The sequence below is a fragment of the Rutidosis leptorrhynchoides genome, chromosome 11 (genome assembly GCF_046630445.1).
Source record: "Rutidosis leptorrhynchoides isolate AG116_Rl617_1_P2 chromosome 11, CSIRO_AGI_Rlap_v1, whole genome shotgun sequence".
Classification (NCBI taxonomy): domain Eukaryota; kingdom Viridiplantae; phylum Streptophyta; class Magnoliopsida; order Asterales; family Asteraceae; genus Rutidosis; species Rutidosis leptorrhynchoides.
The window spans coordinates 62,072,724-62,094,091 of record NC_092343.1 but is presented as its reverse complement, the minus strand read 5'-3'; the positions used below and the strand labels follow the sequence as shown (position 1 = coordinate 62,094,091).

The window sequence follows — 21,368 nt, the reverse complement described above, 5'->3', positions numbered from 1 at the left end:
AAGAGCACCGTACTTCTCGAAGACGTTCCGACAATCTACTCGAGACCATGTATCCGGGAAGTTGAAAATCAAAAACGATGTTACCTGATTATCACACGAATTTGTACACGAGTAGCCATTTGGCTTCGACATGGTGGTCAATACATCATTAGCCAGTAGATGGCTGGCGACGATGATGTAGGAGAAATGAATTTAGGAGGTGATCATGTTTTCAATAAAATATAGTTTTTGAAAACACTTTATATTCATACAAGCAAACGCACAAATAGATCTCAAAGTAATTAAATGTAATAAAACTCACACAGATCAGGAATGGATACAACCGGACAATTACGAAGCAAAAATCGACAGGAGAGTTACCGATTAGAAATAAGACCGATGAGAACCGTCGCTGAAGTTTTCAGTTGCAGTGATGCTTGAACGGCGGTGGCGATGTGAAAAAGATAGGTGGTGTAGCAGTGGTAGGTGTTGGAACTAAGGAGTAATATTTTATTTTATATATTAAATATAATCTGTATTTTATGTAAATCTATAATTTGTAATTAATTTAATAATATATATAATATAGATATATAGATAGAATATATAGATACAAACATCCTAAAATAACTTTCAACCACAATTCACAAAAAGGCAAGTAATTTTATAGAAAAAAAAAAAAAAAAAACTAGCCAGAAGCTAGCAGTTACAACTATTCTGAGGCCGCCTACAACAACTTAAACAAGACAACGATACTAAACAACCTTACAACACGAAAACACACAACCCGCGAAACTACGAACCCCATAATACAACACTTAGATCCAACTATGAAATCACGAAAATATAACGAGTAACACGAATGAAAAATAAGTTTGGATCAAGAAACATATCAAGCCTGTTATGATTCAGAATCAGAGGATATATATATATATATATATATATATATATATATATATATATATATATATATATAGTGAAAGGATCCATAGAAAACTAGAGTATGTAGAGAACCCATAGAACTCATAGATCGAACTTCAATCTCTGTTGAGATTGAGCTTCAAAAAAAAAAAACTGGAAAAAAATAGTCAATCTGCACACTAAAAAAAGTCAATCTGCACAAAAAAAAAGTCAATCTGCACAAAAAAAAAATGAAAGAAAAAGTCAACCTAAAAAAAAACTACAAAAAAAAATTTGATAGGTTTTCTCGTGTATCGTTATTTTATAATAAAATTTGCTTGCCTTTAAAAAAAAAAATCAATCTGTACAAAAAAAAGTCAATCTGCATAGGAAAAAAAAGTCAATCTGCAAAAAAAAAACTGCAAAAAAAATCTGCACAAAAAAAGTCAATCTGCACAGAAAAAAAGTCAATCTGCAAAAAAAAAAATGCAAAAAAAGTCAATCTGCACAGAAAAAAAGTCAATCTGCAAAAAACAAAAAAAAATGTCAATCTGCAGGAGATTGACTCAATCTGCACGAGTTCCATGGGTTCTCTACTACCTTTGGTTCTCCATGGATCCCCACCCTATATATATAGATATATTTATGCGAAGAAACCTTCCTATAAACAAGCAAATTGGCTCTTCTATAGAAAGTAAACCTTGAATAATCAAGTCCTCTGAGCGTGAATTACACATTATGCGCACCTTTTAATTACACTCCATTTTTGAAATATTTGATATAGCCAGTTAAATTTTTGGAGGGAATAGACTGTTCCACAAGATAGGTCTGGCATTGGCTAATAGACCTGCTCATCTCAACCTTAACGAAATCGTGGCTACATATTATTGTGTATTTTACACTGTTTCTTTATTTCATTTGGGCATAACCCACATCACATATATTTTGCTTGTTAGGAGGGAATAGGATGTAAATTTTATTTATTTATTTATCTATTTTTAAAAAAAAAAATAGTTAAGAATGTCAAGAACAAATAAAGATATGAACATATAAAAATTACATTTAGTGATAAATGTTATTATTTTGACAATGCTCGAAAAATAACATTCACCACGATGAATGTTATACCTGACGTCATCAGGAATAACATTCATCTCGATGAAAGTTATTCTTGAACGTTTTCTGGTCAAAATAATAATATTTATCACAAAGTGTCTTTTTTAATTGTTATATTTTCACATGATCTTAATGTTTGTGAATTTTTTTGAAAATTAAAAAAAGTTACTTCCATCTTCTCTCATAAAATTTACTTGCACAATATATATATATATATATATATATATATATATATATATATATATATATATATATATATATATATATATATATATATATATATATATATATGAAGCACACCACCCGGGTTCAATTCGTAGCTATGTCAAATTGTACAAAAAGGGAGTGTGACTAGAGGGTACGTATAATGCGCAAATTACCCGGTACTAGGTCTCGCGCTCGGGGGGTTTGATTACCCGAAATTTTACCTTCTATGGAGAAGTTAATGTACTCGTTCATGGTCATAAAAGCGCCGCTTGCTTGGTTCGAACACCTTAGCAAGTTTCTCATTCAACAAGGGTTCTCATGTAGTCGAGCTGGATCCACCCTTATTTGTTTACAAGAAAGGCTCGTGTCTACTTTATCTTCTCGTTTACGTTGACGACATTATCATAACAGCTAATAATCATGATCTTGTTACAAAGTTCATATCTCGGCCTAATATTGAATTTTCCATTGAAGATTCCGAAGGTCTCAGCTGTAATCTTAGCCTAAAAATTATCTACACGGATTTGGGATTGTTTTTTAAATCAAACAAAATATGTGCACGATTATTTGACTCGTGCCAATAAGCTTGACTTTAAATTCATTGTCACTCCATTGGAAACTTTTGAGGTTATCACGTTTCAAGGTGTTCAATTTGACGATCATACGCTTTATCATTATCTTGTCGGAGCGTTGCACTATTTAACCATTACTAGCCGCGACATCTCATATGCCATTAATCGGGTTAGCCAATTTCTACAAGCTCCTAGGATAGCTCACTTTAATGCTGTGAAGCTTATTCTTCCATATGTTAAAGGAACGATTACGTTTGGACTTAACTTCACGCATTCTCTTCCGCCATTTCTTGTTGGGTATTCCGATGTGGATTTGGCTTGTTGTATTGAAACATGACATTCTACTTATGGCTACTCTATTTTTCTTGTTGGAAATCTTGTCTCATTGAGTGCTAAGAAACAACCAACGGTGTCACGATCTAGTTGTGAATCCGAATACCATGCTTTTGCTAATAATGTTGTTGAAGTTATTTGGATCACGCGTCTCTTCCTTGAGCTTTATGTGTTACCACCTGATTGTCCAACTATCTAGTATGATAACAAGAGTTCTTTATTTTTGAGTCAAAATTTCGTCTCTCATAAAAGTTCCAAAAACATTGATATCGATGATCACTTTGTTCGAGAACTTGTCTCGTCGGAAAAGTTATATACAAAATTCGTTCCGACTCCGCTACAACTTGCAGATAATTTTACGAAGATCCTTCCTCGATCATTGTTCGAGTCCTTCTGTGCCAAGCTTCAAGTTAGACATCCACCTATTCGCTTAAAGAGGGTGTTAACGTATCACTGGCCAATCATGGTCATGCTACGGAAGCCGATGAACAAGTTAAATGTCGGTAATCTTAAAGAATAAGTTAGGATTAAATATTGTGTAGTTATTGTTTCTGTATTATTGTAATTTATCTTTCTTTTCAAGTCATTTATTTATTATATATATTGATCAATTAGAAAACCTTAAATAGTGTGGAGAATTATATTCTTACACATATGCATTAGTTTAAATGTTGGTTACTATTATTAGACTATCTTTTTTTAGAGAATACAACGTAAAATAGAAACCCCATACCTCGCATATGCGGGATTGGGTATTGTTGTTGTTGTTGTACAACGTAAAATAGAAAATCTTTTACCGATCGTTAGTGTCATCGCTCACTACTCACTTGTAACGTTAATGCTTGATGGTAAGCCTCCAACATTAGGTTGAAAGTTTGTCAGGGGCATTATGTTATGTTCTTTCATCATTAGATGAAAGTTTCTTGGTAATATACGTTTTGTTTTTTCACATAAAAAACTAGGTTGAAGGTGTCAAATATCTGAAGAATTCTTTGTCCGCTCATTTTTAAAAAAAAATTCAACGCTTCAGCGCCATAGAATATATATCAAAAACCGTACTTGTTTTCATGACAAGTTCAACGCTCAACCAATCTCTAAAATTTTTTGTAAGTTTGAACTGTTAATGGTCTCATCTTAATTCATTATATTAGGGGAAAAAGCTCTTCATATTGAGTTCTACTTTCCCTTGAAAAAAAAAGTCACTTCAAATTTCAGATATAAAGGGATTCTTTTATTAAACAGCATATACACGCATCCAATTACTGATTGTAACTCCGGATCATTTGATCTTTATATATATATATATATATATATATATATATATATATATATATATATATATATATATATATATATATATATATATATTAATAATTTTGCCCAAAAAAAAAAATTTACTGATAGTTTATCACAGAACTCGAAGTTACCTTTTAAAGTTGATTAGTTTTCGATATTGTTAGGCCAACGACCATTTGATCGTAAATATGTGGAGTTAGAATTGTAATTAAGTAATGTATTTAATTTTATTAATGATATAAAAATAATTTTTGAAATACTTTTGAAAAGAAATACTCTGTACCTCTTGAATATACGTAGTATATGTATAGCAAGTAATTTAAACCGTAGATATAAACAAATATACGGAGTGATACAGTAGTAGTAGAGAAGCTAAGGTCATAGGTAATGAGCTGTTATATATATAGCTGTTGCTGATCACATGATTCAGTCTTAAAAAAGTGTCTTTATATTACTGTTTCACCTTCTGGGTTTATACTCTTGTTTCTACCTCTCTAGGTTACAATCTTTATTACCACCATAAACCCTAAAACCAACCCAACCCTCACCCCAATATAAATTCCAAACTATTTGCAGCTTCACAAAATACCATACCCATATATCCCCACTTCTTGCTCTATCTTAGTACCCCAAAAAATACAATAAAAAACATTCCTTGATATATATTGATTAAACGAAGTTGATGATAATAATAATGGAATTTAAGGAAATAGTGAAGCTGCCAGCATGATCTAGCTTAATGTTTGTTATGCAAACATTTCAAAACTCTAGCTAGGTCATGCGGACAGCTTCACTTATTCTTTTGTTCCGAGTTTTTCGAATCAAAGGCAAAATAATGTAGGTAATACTTATAATTTAATTTATATGTATGCTTGTTTATATATGTATATGTGATTTATAATATAGAGTATACTTTTTGTTGTGTAAATGTTTATATGATTAAATCAGTTGGTCATGTTGTTATGACTTGATTGGCTGATATCAATAAATATGATTTAAACATAGAATCATTGAACCAACGGATCTTCGGTCCAGCGGTACCGCGGTTACACTTGTGTACTCGCAGGGCTAGAGGTCTCGGGTTCGAACCTCGTCACCCGCTCTAGGAATTGAAATATATTCCTTGAAGGTGGCCCAAAGGGAAGGTTTTACCGACCCGCTCTGGGACTAAGGTCCGGTCCGCCTGCCCCTCGGGATGGTTTAAGGGTCGGATCCTCAGAGTGTGGTTCGGGTTTCCTGCCCGAAAGCGCGTGTGTGTGTGCAAATGATGACTAGGCTTCGGTCCGGACTGATGCAAGCTTGCCTTTCAAAAAAAAAAAAAAAAAAAAAAAAAACATAGAATCATTGAAAAAGTCTCAAACTTTATTGAAATATGATTTAAACTTAGAATCTTTCTATAGATTAAAAAAGTCTCGAATTTATTGACACATGACTTAGAATCTTTTTATAGATTAAGAAAGTCTGAAACTTGATTGAAATAGTCACCTTATATAATTTAACATAAATGTATGTATGTGTGTGTAGCAGTGTAGATGATTATCACTTTAATTGACTTATCTTTGCTGCACTTCTTATTTATTAATTTCTTTTTAATTTTTGTTTTATTTTATCTTTGTTATAATTAAATAAAATGGCAAATATTCATTCATGTAGAAGGTGCAAATGTGCAAATTTCGCATTTAAACATTTGACTTACAAAGTAGGAATAATAATTTCTTAAAAAGGTAAAAAAATTTGTAGTGATCCCCACTTATTGGAATTGAATAAACAATACAAGTATAACACTATAACCAACCGACAACAGTTTCTATATCAAAAACGATCTTTTTTTTTATAAAATAGAAATGTGAAAACAACTGTTTGTCTGTTTACATTTTGAGGTCGGGTCATGATTCATATGGGCTTTAACCCATTTGTTAGCTTTGGACAAAGCCTTGTAAAAAGCCCAAAACTCAACCGCGTCTTTACACTTGAGTCATGATTTACCTAATTTTTTTTTTGGTAAAGGGTATCACCCGGCGAATCTTTATTAGAAAAGAATAAAGAATACAGTATAAATAGGCACCGGACTATAGAAGAATACTATAGTCTCTCAAACAACCAAGCTAATACTAACACTATTAGCTACGAGAGCAACAAGCTCTAACCGAAAACAACAAACTACAATTTAAGATATCTTCCAATCCGATTTCAATCGAAGCGTTTGAGGCGTAATCTTCCACTTAATAGACATGAGCTTAAGGCGAACCACAGAATAAATAACATCACTCACTTGGTCGCATGGTCTCCTTTTCTTCTTAAAGAACCTATTATTTCTTTCTTGCCAAAGCATGTACACACTTGCCGCGAACAACAATTTAGCAACAATAATTCGAGCCACATTACGTTTAGCAAAAGGACTCACCAACAACATGAAGTCTCTCCACGTATCACTAAAGATAGGAAAGTCCATCCACTGCTTAGATCTCGACCATACTTGAGATGAGAATGGGCAATTGAAAAAGAGGTGATCACGAGAGTCCGGTATTTGATTAAACATCGGGCAAAGAAGAACACAATCTTGGCTAATTTCCCAATGTTTAAGCTTATCTTGAGTCTTTAGCTTCTCCCTCATTAGGAGCCACATAATAAAAGCATGTTTAGGAATACCTTGGGGGAACCAAACAACTAAAAACCAGGGGCTTCAGGCGCTCTACTACGAAGGAACTCCCATACCTTATGGATCGAGTGTGTGTGAATGTTCCCACTGCCATCCTTCCATTTTACTACATCCCGTTCGGAAGAGAAATTTGGTTGATCTCTAGATAGTAGTTGCGGGAAACGAGTCAACCAATCCGGGGGGCCAACGCCATTGATTGTTAATAGATAAATCTCTAACATTATAGTCTAGAGAGAATCCAGCTTGAGCAATAGTGCGAGGCGTCAAAAAATTTGCAAGTGGACCACAATTACAACACATATCATACCAAGTAGAGGTACCATATCCATTCCTAATAATGTGGTAAAAGTGCCCTTTAAGCTCTTCGCGAACCAATAAAATTTTTCGCCAACTCCAACCGACATTACTCGGAATATCAACTGAACAAAAGTTCCGACCCGCTAGTCTATGAGTATATATCCACCGAACCATAAAGAGTCTTGGCGGGATACTATGCGCCATATGTGAGTCGAAATCAAGGCAGAATTCCACTCTCTTAACCCCTTGATTCAAAGACCACCCTCATTTTTTGGAAGACATACATCCTTCCATTTTACTTTCGCTTTAGCCTTTTTTAATTCACCTTGGCACCAAAGGAAACCCCTCATCAAACTTTCAATATCACTAATGATCGAACAAGGTAAAATAAACACAGATTGCCAGTAAATTTGCATTGATGACAAAACCGAAGTAATAAACTGTAAACGCCCTGCAAACGATAGAAATTTATTTTTCCAATTTTCAACTCTGCTTCGGACACTATCCACCAAAATCTTACAATCACTATGATTTAACCGAGTGGTAATCAAAGGAACCCCGAGATATTTAACAGGTAAATCTCCTTCCTCAAATAGCAGCAATGCTAAGATTTGAGCTTTTACAACTTTCGGTACATTTGAAAAATACACTTTACTCTTCGAAATGCAAGGCACTAAACCCGAGAAATTCTTAAAATCTTATAGGGTTGCACTAATGATACCCACCGAAGTCATATCTGCATGAGAAAATATGAACAAATTATCCGCAAAACACAGGTTTATAATCTCTCGTTCCTCACATTTGGGATGGTAACGGAAATCATTCGAATCTTGAGTCGCCCGGGAAAGCAGGAGAGTTAACACTTTCATAACGAGGGTAAATAGATACGGAGAAAGAGGATCCCCTTGTCTTAGACCCCACTTTCCTTTGAAATATCCATGAAGCTCACCATTAATGTTTATAGAAAACGACACCAGGGTGACATATTTCATGATCCATCAGATCATCACTCTATGGAAACCAAAACGATGCAATACACATTCCAAAAAACCCCAGCTAACCGTGTCATAGGCCTTCTGAATATCTACTTTGAAAGCACACCTGGGAGCACCCTTCGACAAATGATATTCTCTCATTAGATCTTGCGTTAATAGGATGTCATCTGAAATCTTACGACCCGGCACAAAAGTAGACTGATTGTTACTTATAATATCATCAAGACTATCCTTAATGCGATTAGTAATAATATTACTAATGCAATTATATATATCACATTACAGCAAGCTATGGGTCTAAAATCTGTCACTTTACTTGTGTTTTGGACTTTCGGCACTAAAGTGAGAACAGTATGATTCAATTCCGAGAGAACTTGCCCATTTTTAAAGAAATCTTGAATCGCCAAAGTAATTTCATCCCCAATAATATCCCAAGTAGCCTTAAAGAAATCGGTGGTATAACCATCAGGACCCAGAGATTTATTGTTACCAATATCAAACATTGCCATTTTAACTTCCTCACATGAAACTGGCTGATAACGCCAAAATCATACATGTTTATTGTCGTTATTTCGATCTAATTCTGTATCTATTTGTTGTACTTAAGCATTGTAATTCATGTACATTTGTAAAAGTCCATTGTAATTGAATAAATGAAGACCAACAGCGAAAACAAAGTTAAAACGAAGATTGAACGCGTAAAATAGCCCGAAACTACTGAAACAGGTCCAAATGCGGCGCATCTATCTTAGATGCGGCGCATCTATGCACAAAATAAATCCTGATAGTTTCAGATGCGGAGCATTAGGAATTCTGGACCAAAACAGCAGCAGATGCGGCGCATCTGAGATGGATGCGGCACATCTGTCCCCCTGCCGACAGTTCTGAGTGCCAAAACGAGCTGGATTACACTAGCCTTAAAGGGATGCAGCACATCCAAAGTAAATGCGGTGCATCTGGTCACTTTCTGGCCAAAATACCTAACTTTTGAGCCTATTTAAGGAAGGCTTTGGTTACATACTTGATACACCTTCACTATTACATTCTCTCTCAGTTCTAGTATGATTTTCAAGGCTCAAGGAAAGTTATAGAGTCAATCTCCATTCTTTCAACATCAAGATTAAGCTAGGATTATTTATCGCAATCGGTATTATCGTTTTATATCTTTTATACATGAATTCAAATTGTATTTACTGTTTCATTAGTTCTACTATGATTATGTTTGACTAAAAGCCTTGTGTGTTTACTTCAATGTAAGATTTATGGCTTGGGATTGTTCTATATTTCGATGTTCTGATAGTTACATATATGTTTGATTGATTAAATTACCTAGTCCAACCAAAAGAACCATAGTTATGATTGTTAGTTTCTCACTTCAATTACGTAAATAGTAAACCAATTAATGTAAGTTAACTTGGTGAACAATTTATTCTTCAATACACCTAGTAATCTAGACGGTTAGATACATAAGCTTAAGTGATTTCATTATGTGTTTAATCTGGTAATTGAACAAGTTTCAAAGCAACATGGTCATTAAATTACCTCAAGTGATTGTTGTAGTTTAGGTTTTACGTGAGTTTAACCGGGTTGGGTCTAGTTAGTTAAATCAATCTAAATCAAAATGTTCTTTCGAGAAATCCATTGTTGTAACCATCTTTATATCCTAGTTCAATTATACGAGTTGTAACTTGATTTATGTGAATTTATCATTGGCTATAACTTGTACTTCAACACCTAGTGATCTAGTCACCTATATGTGAGTATAGGATGATAATTGAATGATATTTAGGTTTTACAATCGTGTAGTCAACTTAGAGTGATCCTAGTAAACTAGGTTTTATGTGAATTTAGCCAAGAAAGAATCCTGTTGATTAAACGTAGTTCTTAAGTTTATAAAAATTGTGAAATTAATATAAACTCCTCTATTGTAACTACCAAATAATGGTTTTAATTATAAAAGAACAATCCTTGTCGTTTATCAAGCATAGAATAGTTCTTAAGTTTATAAAAATTGTGAAATTAATATAAACTCCTCTATTGTAACTACCACATAATGGTTTTAATTATAAAAGAACAATCCTTGTTATTCATTATATTTATTTACTGTTTCGTTAAACAAAAATACAAATACAAATACAAACCCCCCTTTTAGAATAATTAATCGTGGTAAAGTCATTAAAACAAACTTCTCCCGGTGGATCGAACTGGTCAATTTACTTGCTAGTTACTACATGATCGGGTTTAGTTGCCTGTATTATGTGTTAATTATTAAGCATACTGTCTACATTTTAAAGGTTACGTCTTGACACATCATGTGACGATCGCTCCAAATCCATATGGACAATACGTCATTCATTGATTTCATTGCGAGGTATTTGACCTCTATATGATACGTTTTGTAAACGTTGCATTCTTTTGAAAAGGCACACCATAAATGAATATTTAAATCAAAGGTTTTCGACATCTGATGATTTCTACATATAGACAATCACTGTAAATAATAGTTTACAATAGTACTTCCATTGACAATGCAGTCAAAATAAGATACATGGTGATGATTTGGTGAATGCAACGTTTCCTTGAAAAATATGCCATGTATGACTCCATGCACATAGCTTGTCTAACATATAAGCAAACAGCGGAAGACTTCTAGGAAACCTGAGAATAAACATGCTAACAAGTGTCAACACAAAGGTTGGTGAGTTCATAGTTTTAGTGTTTCGCATAATCTGTATATAAAAGTGAATCACAAGATTTCAGTTGTTTCATCCAGAAACGTTTATCAATAGATTATATAAAAATGGATCACAAGATTTCAGTTGTTTCATCCAGAAACGTTTATCAATAGATTCTATAAAAATGGATCACAAGATTTCAGTTGTTTCATCCAGAAACGTTTATCAATAGATTATATAAAAATGGATCACAAGATTTCAGTTGTTTCATCCAGAAATGTTTATCAATCGATTCTATAAAAATGGATCACAAGATTTCAGTTGTTTCATCCAGAAACGTTTATCAATAGATTCTACATAACAGAGCACCCTGGTAACTAAACTTTAACGTTATAATGATAAATACCCCATTCGTTTTAATACACGCAAACCAACGTGTCCTAAACTCAAATAACACACGTCCGTTAAAAGGCTAGCGCTCTAGCTCGGACGGGGATGTCAAGCCCTATGGATCCATATACTATTAGTCGCGCCCACCAGTCCACATCCTATGTACTGGCAGTTACTAGTTACCAAAGCTAAGGGATTTTCGGTTTAAACTCAGTGTAGAATTAAGTATGTACTTATATCCATTGCGTTTAAAATAAATTGCATGTATTCTCAGCCCAAAAATGTATATTGCAAAAGCAATTAAAAAGGGAGCAAATGAAACTCACAGTTTAATATTGATATACAATATTACAGGAAAGCACGTAGATGCATCGGAGATGATAAACACGAGGTTTGATTTACAAAAATACCCCCGAACATTACCCATAATTTCCTTGGCAATAACCCATATTTTCCTTAACTCTAGCTCGCTCGGAAACTCGTTTTGAAAATTACTTGGACAGCACTCCGTCGTAATATTTTATGTACATTATTATTTTCGTATCGCAAAAATAATAACACTAATAATAAAAAAATAATACGATTAATAATAATCTTATTAATAATAATAATAATAATAATAATAATAATAATAATAATAATAATAATAATAATAATAATAATAATAATAATAATAATAATAATAATAATAATAAATAAATAAATAATATTACGGAGTATATATATTTGTGTATGTGTGTGATTTTAATCGAGCGAAAACACTGGAATTTATAGATGTGGCCTGATAAACACTGCCATGCGATCGCATGGGTTTGAAGGCCTGTGGCCATGCGATCGCATGGCCTCCCCTTCCAGCTCACATATTGTTTGTCATCAAGCTTGTCGACATATTTTAAAAATAATATATATTATATATAATTTATATTAATTATATATATAATATATTATATTCACGTGCATAGTTGACTTGTAATTTTTGTTTCGATAAGTCGTACGTCGTCACTCGACTTATGTCCCGGTTTCGATTTTTCGAACGTCCTATCGTATACTGAGAAAACTTGTACTTTTCGTTTCGTGAATCGTACCTTTGTCAAAATATAGTCTTAAATCATCCATAAACTATACCACTGTAGCAAAGTTACTGTAGCAAGCCAATTTTTACTGTAGCAATTCACTGTAGCAAAGTCAATTTCACTGTAGAAAATAGTGATTTTCGAAAACACTGTAGTATTTTGGGTACTGTAGCAATTTGAAAATGTTACTATCGTTTACTAAATAACTTGAAATTATATATATGTATATATCTTTTTAATATACATAAATCGGTTTTTAAATACACATTGGAAGTTATTTATAAATAAATTTTAATAATAAATATTTCAACTTATCATATATATTCAAATAGATATTTAAACCAATAAGTTTAATGTACGGTATCAAATAATTAATACATTGTTACCTTTTCAAGTTATAGTATATATGTATCTATTTACATATAATTGTTCGCTAATCGTCGAAAATAACTGAAGGGTATTTAAATATATAAAAGTAGTTCAAAAATTTTGAGATTCAGTTTTACAGACTTTGCTTATCGTGTCGGAAATGTTAATCATACAAAGATTAAGTTTAAATTTGGTCAGAAATTTTCGGGTCATCACACATCAACTTTTTGGCGCCGCTGCCGGGGAGCGATTTTGTTAAAAGATTTTAATAAACTTTGAATTATTCGATCCTTTTGTAGGAATTCAATTCCTAGAAAAGTTACTTTTTATTGTAAGCTTGTGCTTTTGCAATTGGTTTGTTTGTGGTGTTGTGATTACAGGATAGGTATTAATGCATGAATCTACGTTCTTTCAACTCTAATTTAATTCCTTCATATCCTGAACCTGAAAGAGAACTTCACGAATGCTTAAGAGCTCAAGAAGTAGAGTCTCTTGCTCAGGGTTTAGAGTCACTTTCACTAGATTCTAACTCTGAACAAGTTATTCAACCAATCATAGAGCCAGTTATTAAAGAAGAAGAAGATATGGCTGCTACAAATCAAACGATGGATGCATTAATGAAGGCAACAAGAACAGGTCAAGGCCACGTAATTATTCAACCCACGATGACTGACGGCTTTGAAATAAAGGGTTAATTTCTCCACATGGTGACTAATACATGCCAATTCGGTGGAGCTCCGAATGAGGATGCTAACGAGCATCTTCGTAAGTTTGTAAGCATTTGCAAGCTATTCAAGATCAAGGATGTCACCGATGATGTCACATGTTTAAAGATCTTTCCATGGTCATTAAAGGATGATGCAAGAGATTGGTTAGACTCGTTACCAGAAGGTTATATCGAAGATTAGAATGTCATGATGGACAAGTTTATGTCAGAGTTCTTCCCTGCTTCAAAAGCAGCAAAATTACAAAGTGATATAAATCACTTTAAGCAAAAGCCTAATGAGACTCTTTATGAAGGTTGGACCCGATTCAATAAAATGCTTAGAGTATGTTCTCAACACGGGTTGAATACATTCCAAAAGGTCCAAATATTCTATAAAGGAGTCAATGTGGATACTCGAAAAGATATTGATGTTGCAGCAGGAGGTTCAATCATGAAAAAAACACCCGAAGAAGCTCACACAATCATTGCCGATATAGCAGCACATTCTCATAATTGGCATCAAGAGATGGAGTTCTCTAGATCAACCACGGTTGCTAGTATTGAAAGCAACGATGAAATTGCTGCTTTAAAAGTTCAATTGGCAAATCAAGGAAGGCAAATTGAGAAGATGACAAAAGAAATGCATGCTATCAAGGTAGGGTGTGAATTATGCCAAGGTCCCCATCTTACTAGAGATTGTGATCAAACAACAATGGAAGAGCAAGCAAATTTCTTAGGTTACTTGCGTAAAGGTGAAATGAATTTTGACGACTTTCCTGCGTTTGAAGCAATGAACCAGAAATACCCTCCTATCAACAGTTATCAAATAGGAGGACCTTCAGGTTCAAACAATAATTACCAAGGAGGAAATTCAGGTTACCAAAATAACCGGAATTTCTCAAATCAAAATCAGAGAAATGCACCACCAGGTTACAATCACCTAAACAACATTAATCAACCTCCACGAAATTACCAAAATAATTTCCAACACAATCAACCACAACCACAACCACAAGCACATGTACAACCACAACCCGAGAAGAAATCCGGTTTAGAAGATCTTTTTGAGAGATTTTATGGCTAAACACGAGCAAACTGCGGAAATTCAAACTCAGCAAATTGGAAATCAACAAGCTACGATTCAGAATTTAGAAAGAGATGTTGGAAGGATGTCATAGTTATTAGCAGAGAGGCCGCCAGGTGCTCTCCCCTCAAATACTCAAGTGAATCCCAACAACAATCAACCAAGGAATGAGCATGTAAATGCTATAACTACTAGAAGTGGTTTAACTATTAACCCGGAGACCTGTAAGTCCCCAGAAGTTCCTTTGTATCCTTCTATTTTACAGGTACCCGTTGATGTAGATGAGCATGTTGAAAAAGAACAAGAGAAAGATGATCCACCAGAGGTCATATCGAAGAAAAGTGAAGAACCACCAGTGAAGGTGTACAAGGCACCTATTCCATACCCAAAAGCATTAAAGAAAGACAGCCTCGCGAGCCGATATTAGAAATTTGCTGATATGATCAAGCAAATCAGCATTAACATGCCACTCGCGGAGGTTCTTAAGGGTATGCCCCATTACGGGAAGTTTTTGAAAGATCTCATATCCTCGAAGGGTAAATACCACGAAGTTTCTGCCACATTCCTCCATGAGGAGTGTTCGGCCATCTTGAAAAAACAAAATGTACCTCCAAAATTGGGAGATCCGGGTAGTTTTATCATACCATGTATGATGGGTGATTCGGTAGTGTACGATGCGCTAGCCGACCTAAGTGCAAGTGTTAACCTAATGCCTTACTCGTTATATTTAAAACTTGACTTAGGAGACTTGAAACCAACCCGGATGGGTATTCAATTAGCAAACCAATCATTTGATACTCCCATAAGTATAGCTGAGGATATTCTTGTAAAAGTTGGCTCACTTATCTTTCCCGTCGACTTTGTTATTCTAGAAATGCAAGAGGACACAAAAGTTCCTATCATTTTAGGACGTCCTTTCCTTAACACCGCAGATGCTATCATTAATGTCCAAAAAGAACAATTAAGTCTAGGTGTGGGAAACGATAGAATAATTTGTCACATTGACAAAGCCATGAAACGACCCACTTCCACCGATGACTCTTGTTTTCAACTTGATGTTATAAATCTTTGTGTTGAGGATGAATTGCAGGAGCTACTTGAAATTGATACCTCGGGGTTTGCCCCGGTAAGTGAAAGTGAATACTTCAATAGTGATGAAGATTTTGATGAGTTGATGAAGGTGGTCACGGATGATGAGACCATAGAAGAAGGAATTCCCAAGGAAGAGGAATCATTTGAAGATCTCGAAAATAAAGATAGATTCCGTATAAAGAATTCCTTGGAAGAACCACCCGTACTAGAGCTTAAAGAGCTACCCAAACACTTGGAGTATGCTTATCTCGAAGGTACATCTCAATTACCGGTAATTATTGCTTCACATCTTTCCGGTAACGAGAAAGATAGGTTAATCTCTGTTTTGAAAACCCATAAAAAGGCTATAGCCTGGAAAACGACCGACATTCCAGGGATAAACCCGTCTTATTGTACACATAAAATTCTCCTTGAGAATGACTTCAAACCAGTAGTACAAAGACAACGTAGGCTAAATCCCAACATGAAAGAAGTTGTTAAAAAGGAGGTAGTCAAGCTTCTTGACGCCGAGTTAATCTACCCCATCTCCGATAGTCCTTGGGTTAGTCCAGTACAAGTAGTACCCAAAAAGGGGGGTACAACCGTTATTGTAAATGAAAAGGACGAACTTGTTCCAACTAGAACGGTTACCGACTGGAGAGTCTGTATTGATTACAGACATCTCAATGATGCCACTAGAAAGGATCATTTCCCGTTGCCTTTTATTGATCAAATGATTGAACGATTAGCGGGGAAAGAATATTATTGCTTTCTAGATGGTTTTTCCGGTTACTTCCAAATTTCAATTGATCCCAACGACCAAGAAAAGACCACATTCACTTGTCCTTTCGGTACCTTTGCCTATCGCCGCATGCCATTTGGTTTATGCAATGCACCTGGAACCTTTAAAAGGTGCATGATGGAAATTTTTGATGATATGGTAGAGGATTGTATGGAAGTCTTCATGGATGACTTTTCCGTGTTTGGAGACTCCTTTGAATCGTGTCTTTTTAACCTTGAACGTATGCTTATCCGATGTGAGAAAGCAAACTTGGTCCTAAATTAGGAAAAATGCCACTTCATGGTGAAGGAGGGCATTGTACTTGGCCACAAGATATCTCGTGTGGGAATAGAGGTAGATAAAGCTAAAATTGAAGTTATTTCTAAGCTACCTATACCGTCGAATGTTAAGGCCATTAGAAGCTTTCTTGGTCACGCGGGATTCTATAGACGATTTATCAAAGATTTTTCTAAAATCGCCCGCCCAATGACCAAACTTCTTGAAAAGGATGCTCCATTTGACTTTGATTCTAATTGCGAGAACGTATTCTCCATTCTAAAGTCAAAACTCACACAATCTCCCATTATCGTATCTCCGGATTGGAGTATGCCATTTGAGCTAATGTGTGACGTGAGCGACTATGCCTTAGGTGCTGTTTTAGGACAACGCCCCGATAATCATTTTCGTCCAATTTATTATGCGAGCAAAACTCTAACAGGAGCTCAAATTAATTATACCACCACGGAAAAGGAGCTCCTGGTGGTTATTTATGCGTTTGATAAATTTCGGTCATATTTGGTGTTGTCCAAAACCATTGTTTACACGGACCATTCTGCCCTTACGTACTTATTCTCGAAACTAGATGCAAAGCATCATCTCATACGTTGGGTTCTTTTACTTCAAGAATTTGACATTGAGATACGTGACAAGAAAGAAGCCGAGAATCTAGCTGCCGATCATCTATCCCGACTTAAAAACCCTGAATTAGATAAACTCGATGATACAATCATCAAGGACACATTTCCCGATGAATCTCTAATGAGGGTTGACAAGGAATCTGAAATTCCATGGTTTGTCCATTTTGCAAACTATCTCGCTTCAGGCATTCTTCAAAAAGGACTTTCTTATCAACAAAAGAAGAAATTCTTTGCGGATTTGAAGTCCTATTTCTGGGAACACCCCGACCTATTTCGTGTTGGTGCGGATCAAGTGATTCGCCGTTGTGTGTACGGAAAAGAGGCTTAACAAATTCTTGAGCATTGCCATCAAGGGCCCACCGACAGTTATTTCGGACCAAACTACACCGCAAGAAAAATCCTTGACTCGGGCTTTTATTGGCCCACGATCTTTAAAGATGTCCATAACTTCATTCGGACTTGTAATACATGCCAACGAACGGGCAACATCACGAAAAAGGATGAGATGCCTCAAACCGGCATCCAAGTTTGTGAAATCTTTGATATTTGGGGAATCGATTTTATGGGACCATTTCCAAGTTCTCATAAGTGCAAGTACATCTTAGTAGCCGTTGACTATGTGTCCAAATGGGCTGAAGTGAAAGCTTTGCCTACAAATGATGCTAGGGTGGTGGTAAACTTCTTGAAAAATCTCTTCTCACACTTTGGAATTCCAAAGGCGCTCATATCCGATCGAGGAACACATTTTGCCAACAACCTTCTTGAAAAGGTGTTGAAGAAGTATGGCGTAACTCACCGTTTCTCTACTCCGTACCACCCGCAAACAAGTGCTCAAGTGGAGAACACAATCGTGCCTTAAAACGTATACTTGAGAAGACGGTTGATAACAACCCTAAGATTTGGCAACGCAAGTTAGATGATGCGTTGTGGGCTTTTAGGACTGCATTTAAAACACCAATCGGTACCACACCATTCAGACTTGTATATGGTAAAGCGTGCCATCTTCCAGTTGAAGTGGAACACAGAGCATACTGGGCGTTGAAGCTTTGTAATTTGGATATGGAAAAGGCTGGTGAAAACCGATTCCTGCAAATGCATGAATTGGAAGAATTAAGATTGGAAGCATACGAGAATTCAAGCTCGTATAAGGAGAAAACAAAAAGATGGCATGATGCCCGACTAAAAGGAGTGAAAGAGTTTGAAACCGGTGACAAGGTTTTGGTTTTTAACTCAAGATTTAAATTTTCTCCAGGAAAGTTGAAATCCCGATGGACGGGACCTTATTTGGTGAAACAAGCATTCCCATTGGGATATGTTGAATTGTTTGGAAATGGGAACACTTTTAAAGTGAATGGTCATCGATTGAAACTCTATTTTGATAGAGTTGACACCACGGTTCAAGATGACATCACTTTCTTCCCCAAGGCTAATTAGCTTGGGAAGGAGTCGCGTAAATGACTCGCTAATAAACTTCACAAATTGTAAATAGTCCCATTCGTGTGTCTCGTTTCTTAGGATTGATTGTTTTGAGTGATTTTTCGAGTTTTAGTACGAACCAAGTTGTTTAGGGACCTTCAGCAATGTTTAAAACACAGAAAAACATCGAGAACTGGTGAAACAGGGCCAGATGCACCGCATCTGTGATGGATGCGCCGCATCTGTAGACAAGAAAAATCCCGACAGTTTTAAATGCGCCGAAAATGGGTCATGCGCTTCTTTTGGCCACCAGATGTGCCGCATCTGCTGCAGATGCACCGCATCTGAGCTTGATGCGTCGCATCTGCTCCAGATGCGCCGCATCTGTGTCTGAATATTGCTGCCTTTTCTAATTTTTTTGCACAAATACGGGACTTTATCAATTATTCTCATTTTTTCACCTACAACTCCGACTCTCATCTCATTTTCTCTCAAGAATTCCATCTCTAAACACTAAATCAACCGATTAATCCCATCTTTGAACATCTAATCCATCTATCAACATGAGAAAGGTAAGATTAATCTTCATTTCTTCATGATTCTTGTGTTCTTCATTCTCAAATTCAGATTTAGCTTGTTCTAAGTATGGGGATGTTTGAATCTTCATGTTTTTGGTCATTATATGTTTATATTGTTGTTACTAATCCTTATTCATGCTCGAATTTCATGATTAATTGCTCAAATCTTTACTTTAGAAATTAGGGTTCTTTATGAATTTAGGGGTTTCGAATTTTTGACCATTAATTGATTAAATTGAGATGTTTTGAAGTTTAATTACTAGCATACACTAGCAATTTGCCTTGAACCCTTGTTGAAATACATGATTTTGAATAAGTTAAGAATTAGGGTTCTTGAATTGGAGATTTTGACTTTTGTTGACTCGTAAGTGTTCTAAGTGGAATTAAAGCAATTCATTGATTATGCTAAACTCATATATGCCTTAACTTAGTGTTTGTTTGAATTGAAAGTATTATTTGTGAAAGTTAAGGATTGTATGCTTAGGCTTTTTGATGAAATTGTTGACTTGAGTTGGCTTTAATGTGCTAAATGAATGAAAATCATTGATTGAATATTGTTTGACATGCTTATTGATGAATGCTAATGGTTCCATATATTTGTTTTGGTGAAAGTAATTATGCTAGATATGATTGAACTTATGAAGTGATATAGAGTCATTCTAGAAATATTTGTTGAGAATGAAACTAGTTCATACCATGTTAGGATATTGTTTAACATAAACTTTGAGATTTAATTTTAACTTAACATATCTACATGGTTTTCGCTTGTGTAATATGAAAGATGTTTTGAATTTCTTTAACGCTAATCAACTTGGTTTGTTGTTTTGTTTGTTTGGTTATGTTGTGTTTTTATGTAGACTAGAGCATCATCATCAAACCCAAGATCAAAAAAACAGAAGGGCCCGACAGTTATAGATCCGGACATAAGTGAGGAAGAAAATGTTGTTGAAGAAGAAGAAATGGACATAGACAACCAACAACTAAATGTCCGTGGATTAACCACTCCGGATCCATGGATCAACGCGGTTTTGAGGCATCTGGAATATCATGAACGGATGAATACACTTTTGCACAAAGACGTATACCCGGGTAAATATATTGATTGGTCACCGTTGGAAGAAGCCGGTGATTTGCAAAATTTTCGTAACCTTTTCCGGGTAACATATCAAGGCCATCGAATACATGAATGGGAAAACTTGTTCAGAATGGAAGAAAAAGTGTACCCACTCTTAACCAAGAAATTCATTGGTTAGCTGAGGGTTGATTATTCTTCGCCAACATCAAACACCTTTATGAGATTTTGGCTTGGAGGGAAAGACCGGACATTAACACTGCTATAATTTGTAAAGGCACTGGATATATACGAAGGTTTGCCAAACTAATTGATGCAAACTTACTTTAATCAATGTATAGTCTATGTTTCCTCTTTTAATCATCAAGAAGCATGGGTGAACATGAGCCATAGCGCATATAATGCCAGCAAGCAGACTTGTAGTAAGCTACTTACTTACGAGCATCGATGCGTCCAAAGATTCATTTCAAGCACGATAAACTGTCGAAAAGACAGTAGCGAAAAAGTTACAAACTTGGATATCTGGTACATCTATACGATAATGAATCACACCCATGTTCATATTCCACGAATGATTCTAGCTTTCCTTCTCAAAGAGAGGAAAAAGATTACACCAATTATGGGAGGGCACTATGTAACCAAAATTGCTGAACATTTTCGTGTAAATACAAGTGGGTTAAATAAAGTAAGTTATACAAGGGCAAATATCTTGATGAGGGGGTAGAACGACCTTCTAACTAGGTATGTAGATCCCGAGTACAGGTAACCGCAACAACCACAACCGCAATCAGATCCACAGCCCCAAGTTGGTAGTAGTTCGGGTCCGGGAAACGATTGGGAAGCATACATGGAGCGACAATTTTCAGCGTTGCGTCTCCATCA

At 35.3% G+C, this 21,368-nt stretch overlaps 1 protein-coding gene across 1 annotated transcript; it reads right to left on the bottom strand.

Moving 5' to 3' along the window:
* Positions 1–6,570: 6,570 nt before the first annotated feature.
* Positions 6,571–7,017, bottom strand: LOC139874632 (uncharacterized). The gene has a single exon (XM_071862036.1). The coding sequence runs from the start codon at positions 7,015–7,017 to the stop codon at positions 6,571–6,573; it is 447 nt and encodes a 148-aa protein (XP_071718137.1).
* Positions 7,018–21,368: the final 14,351 nt, after the last annotated feature.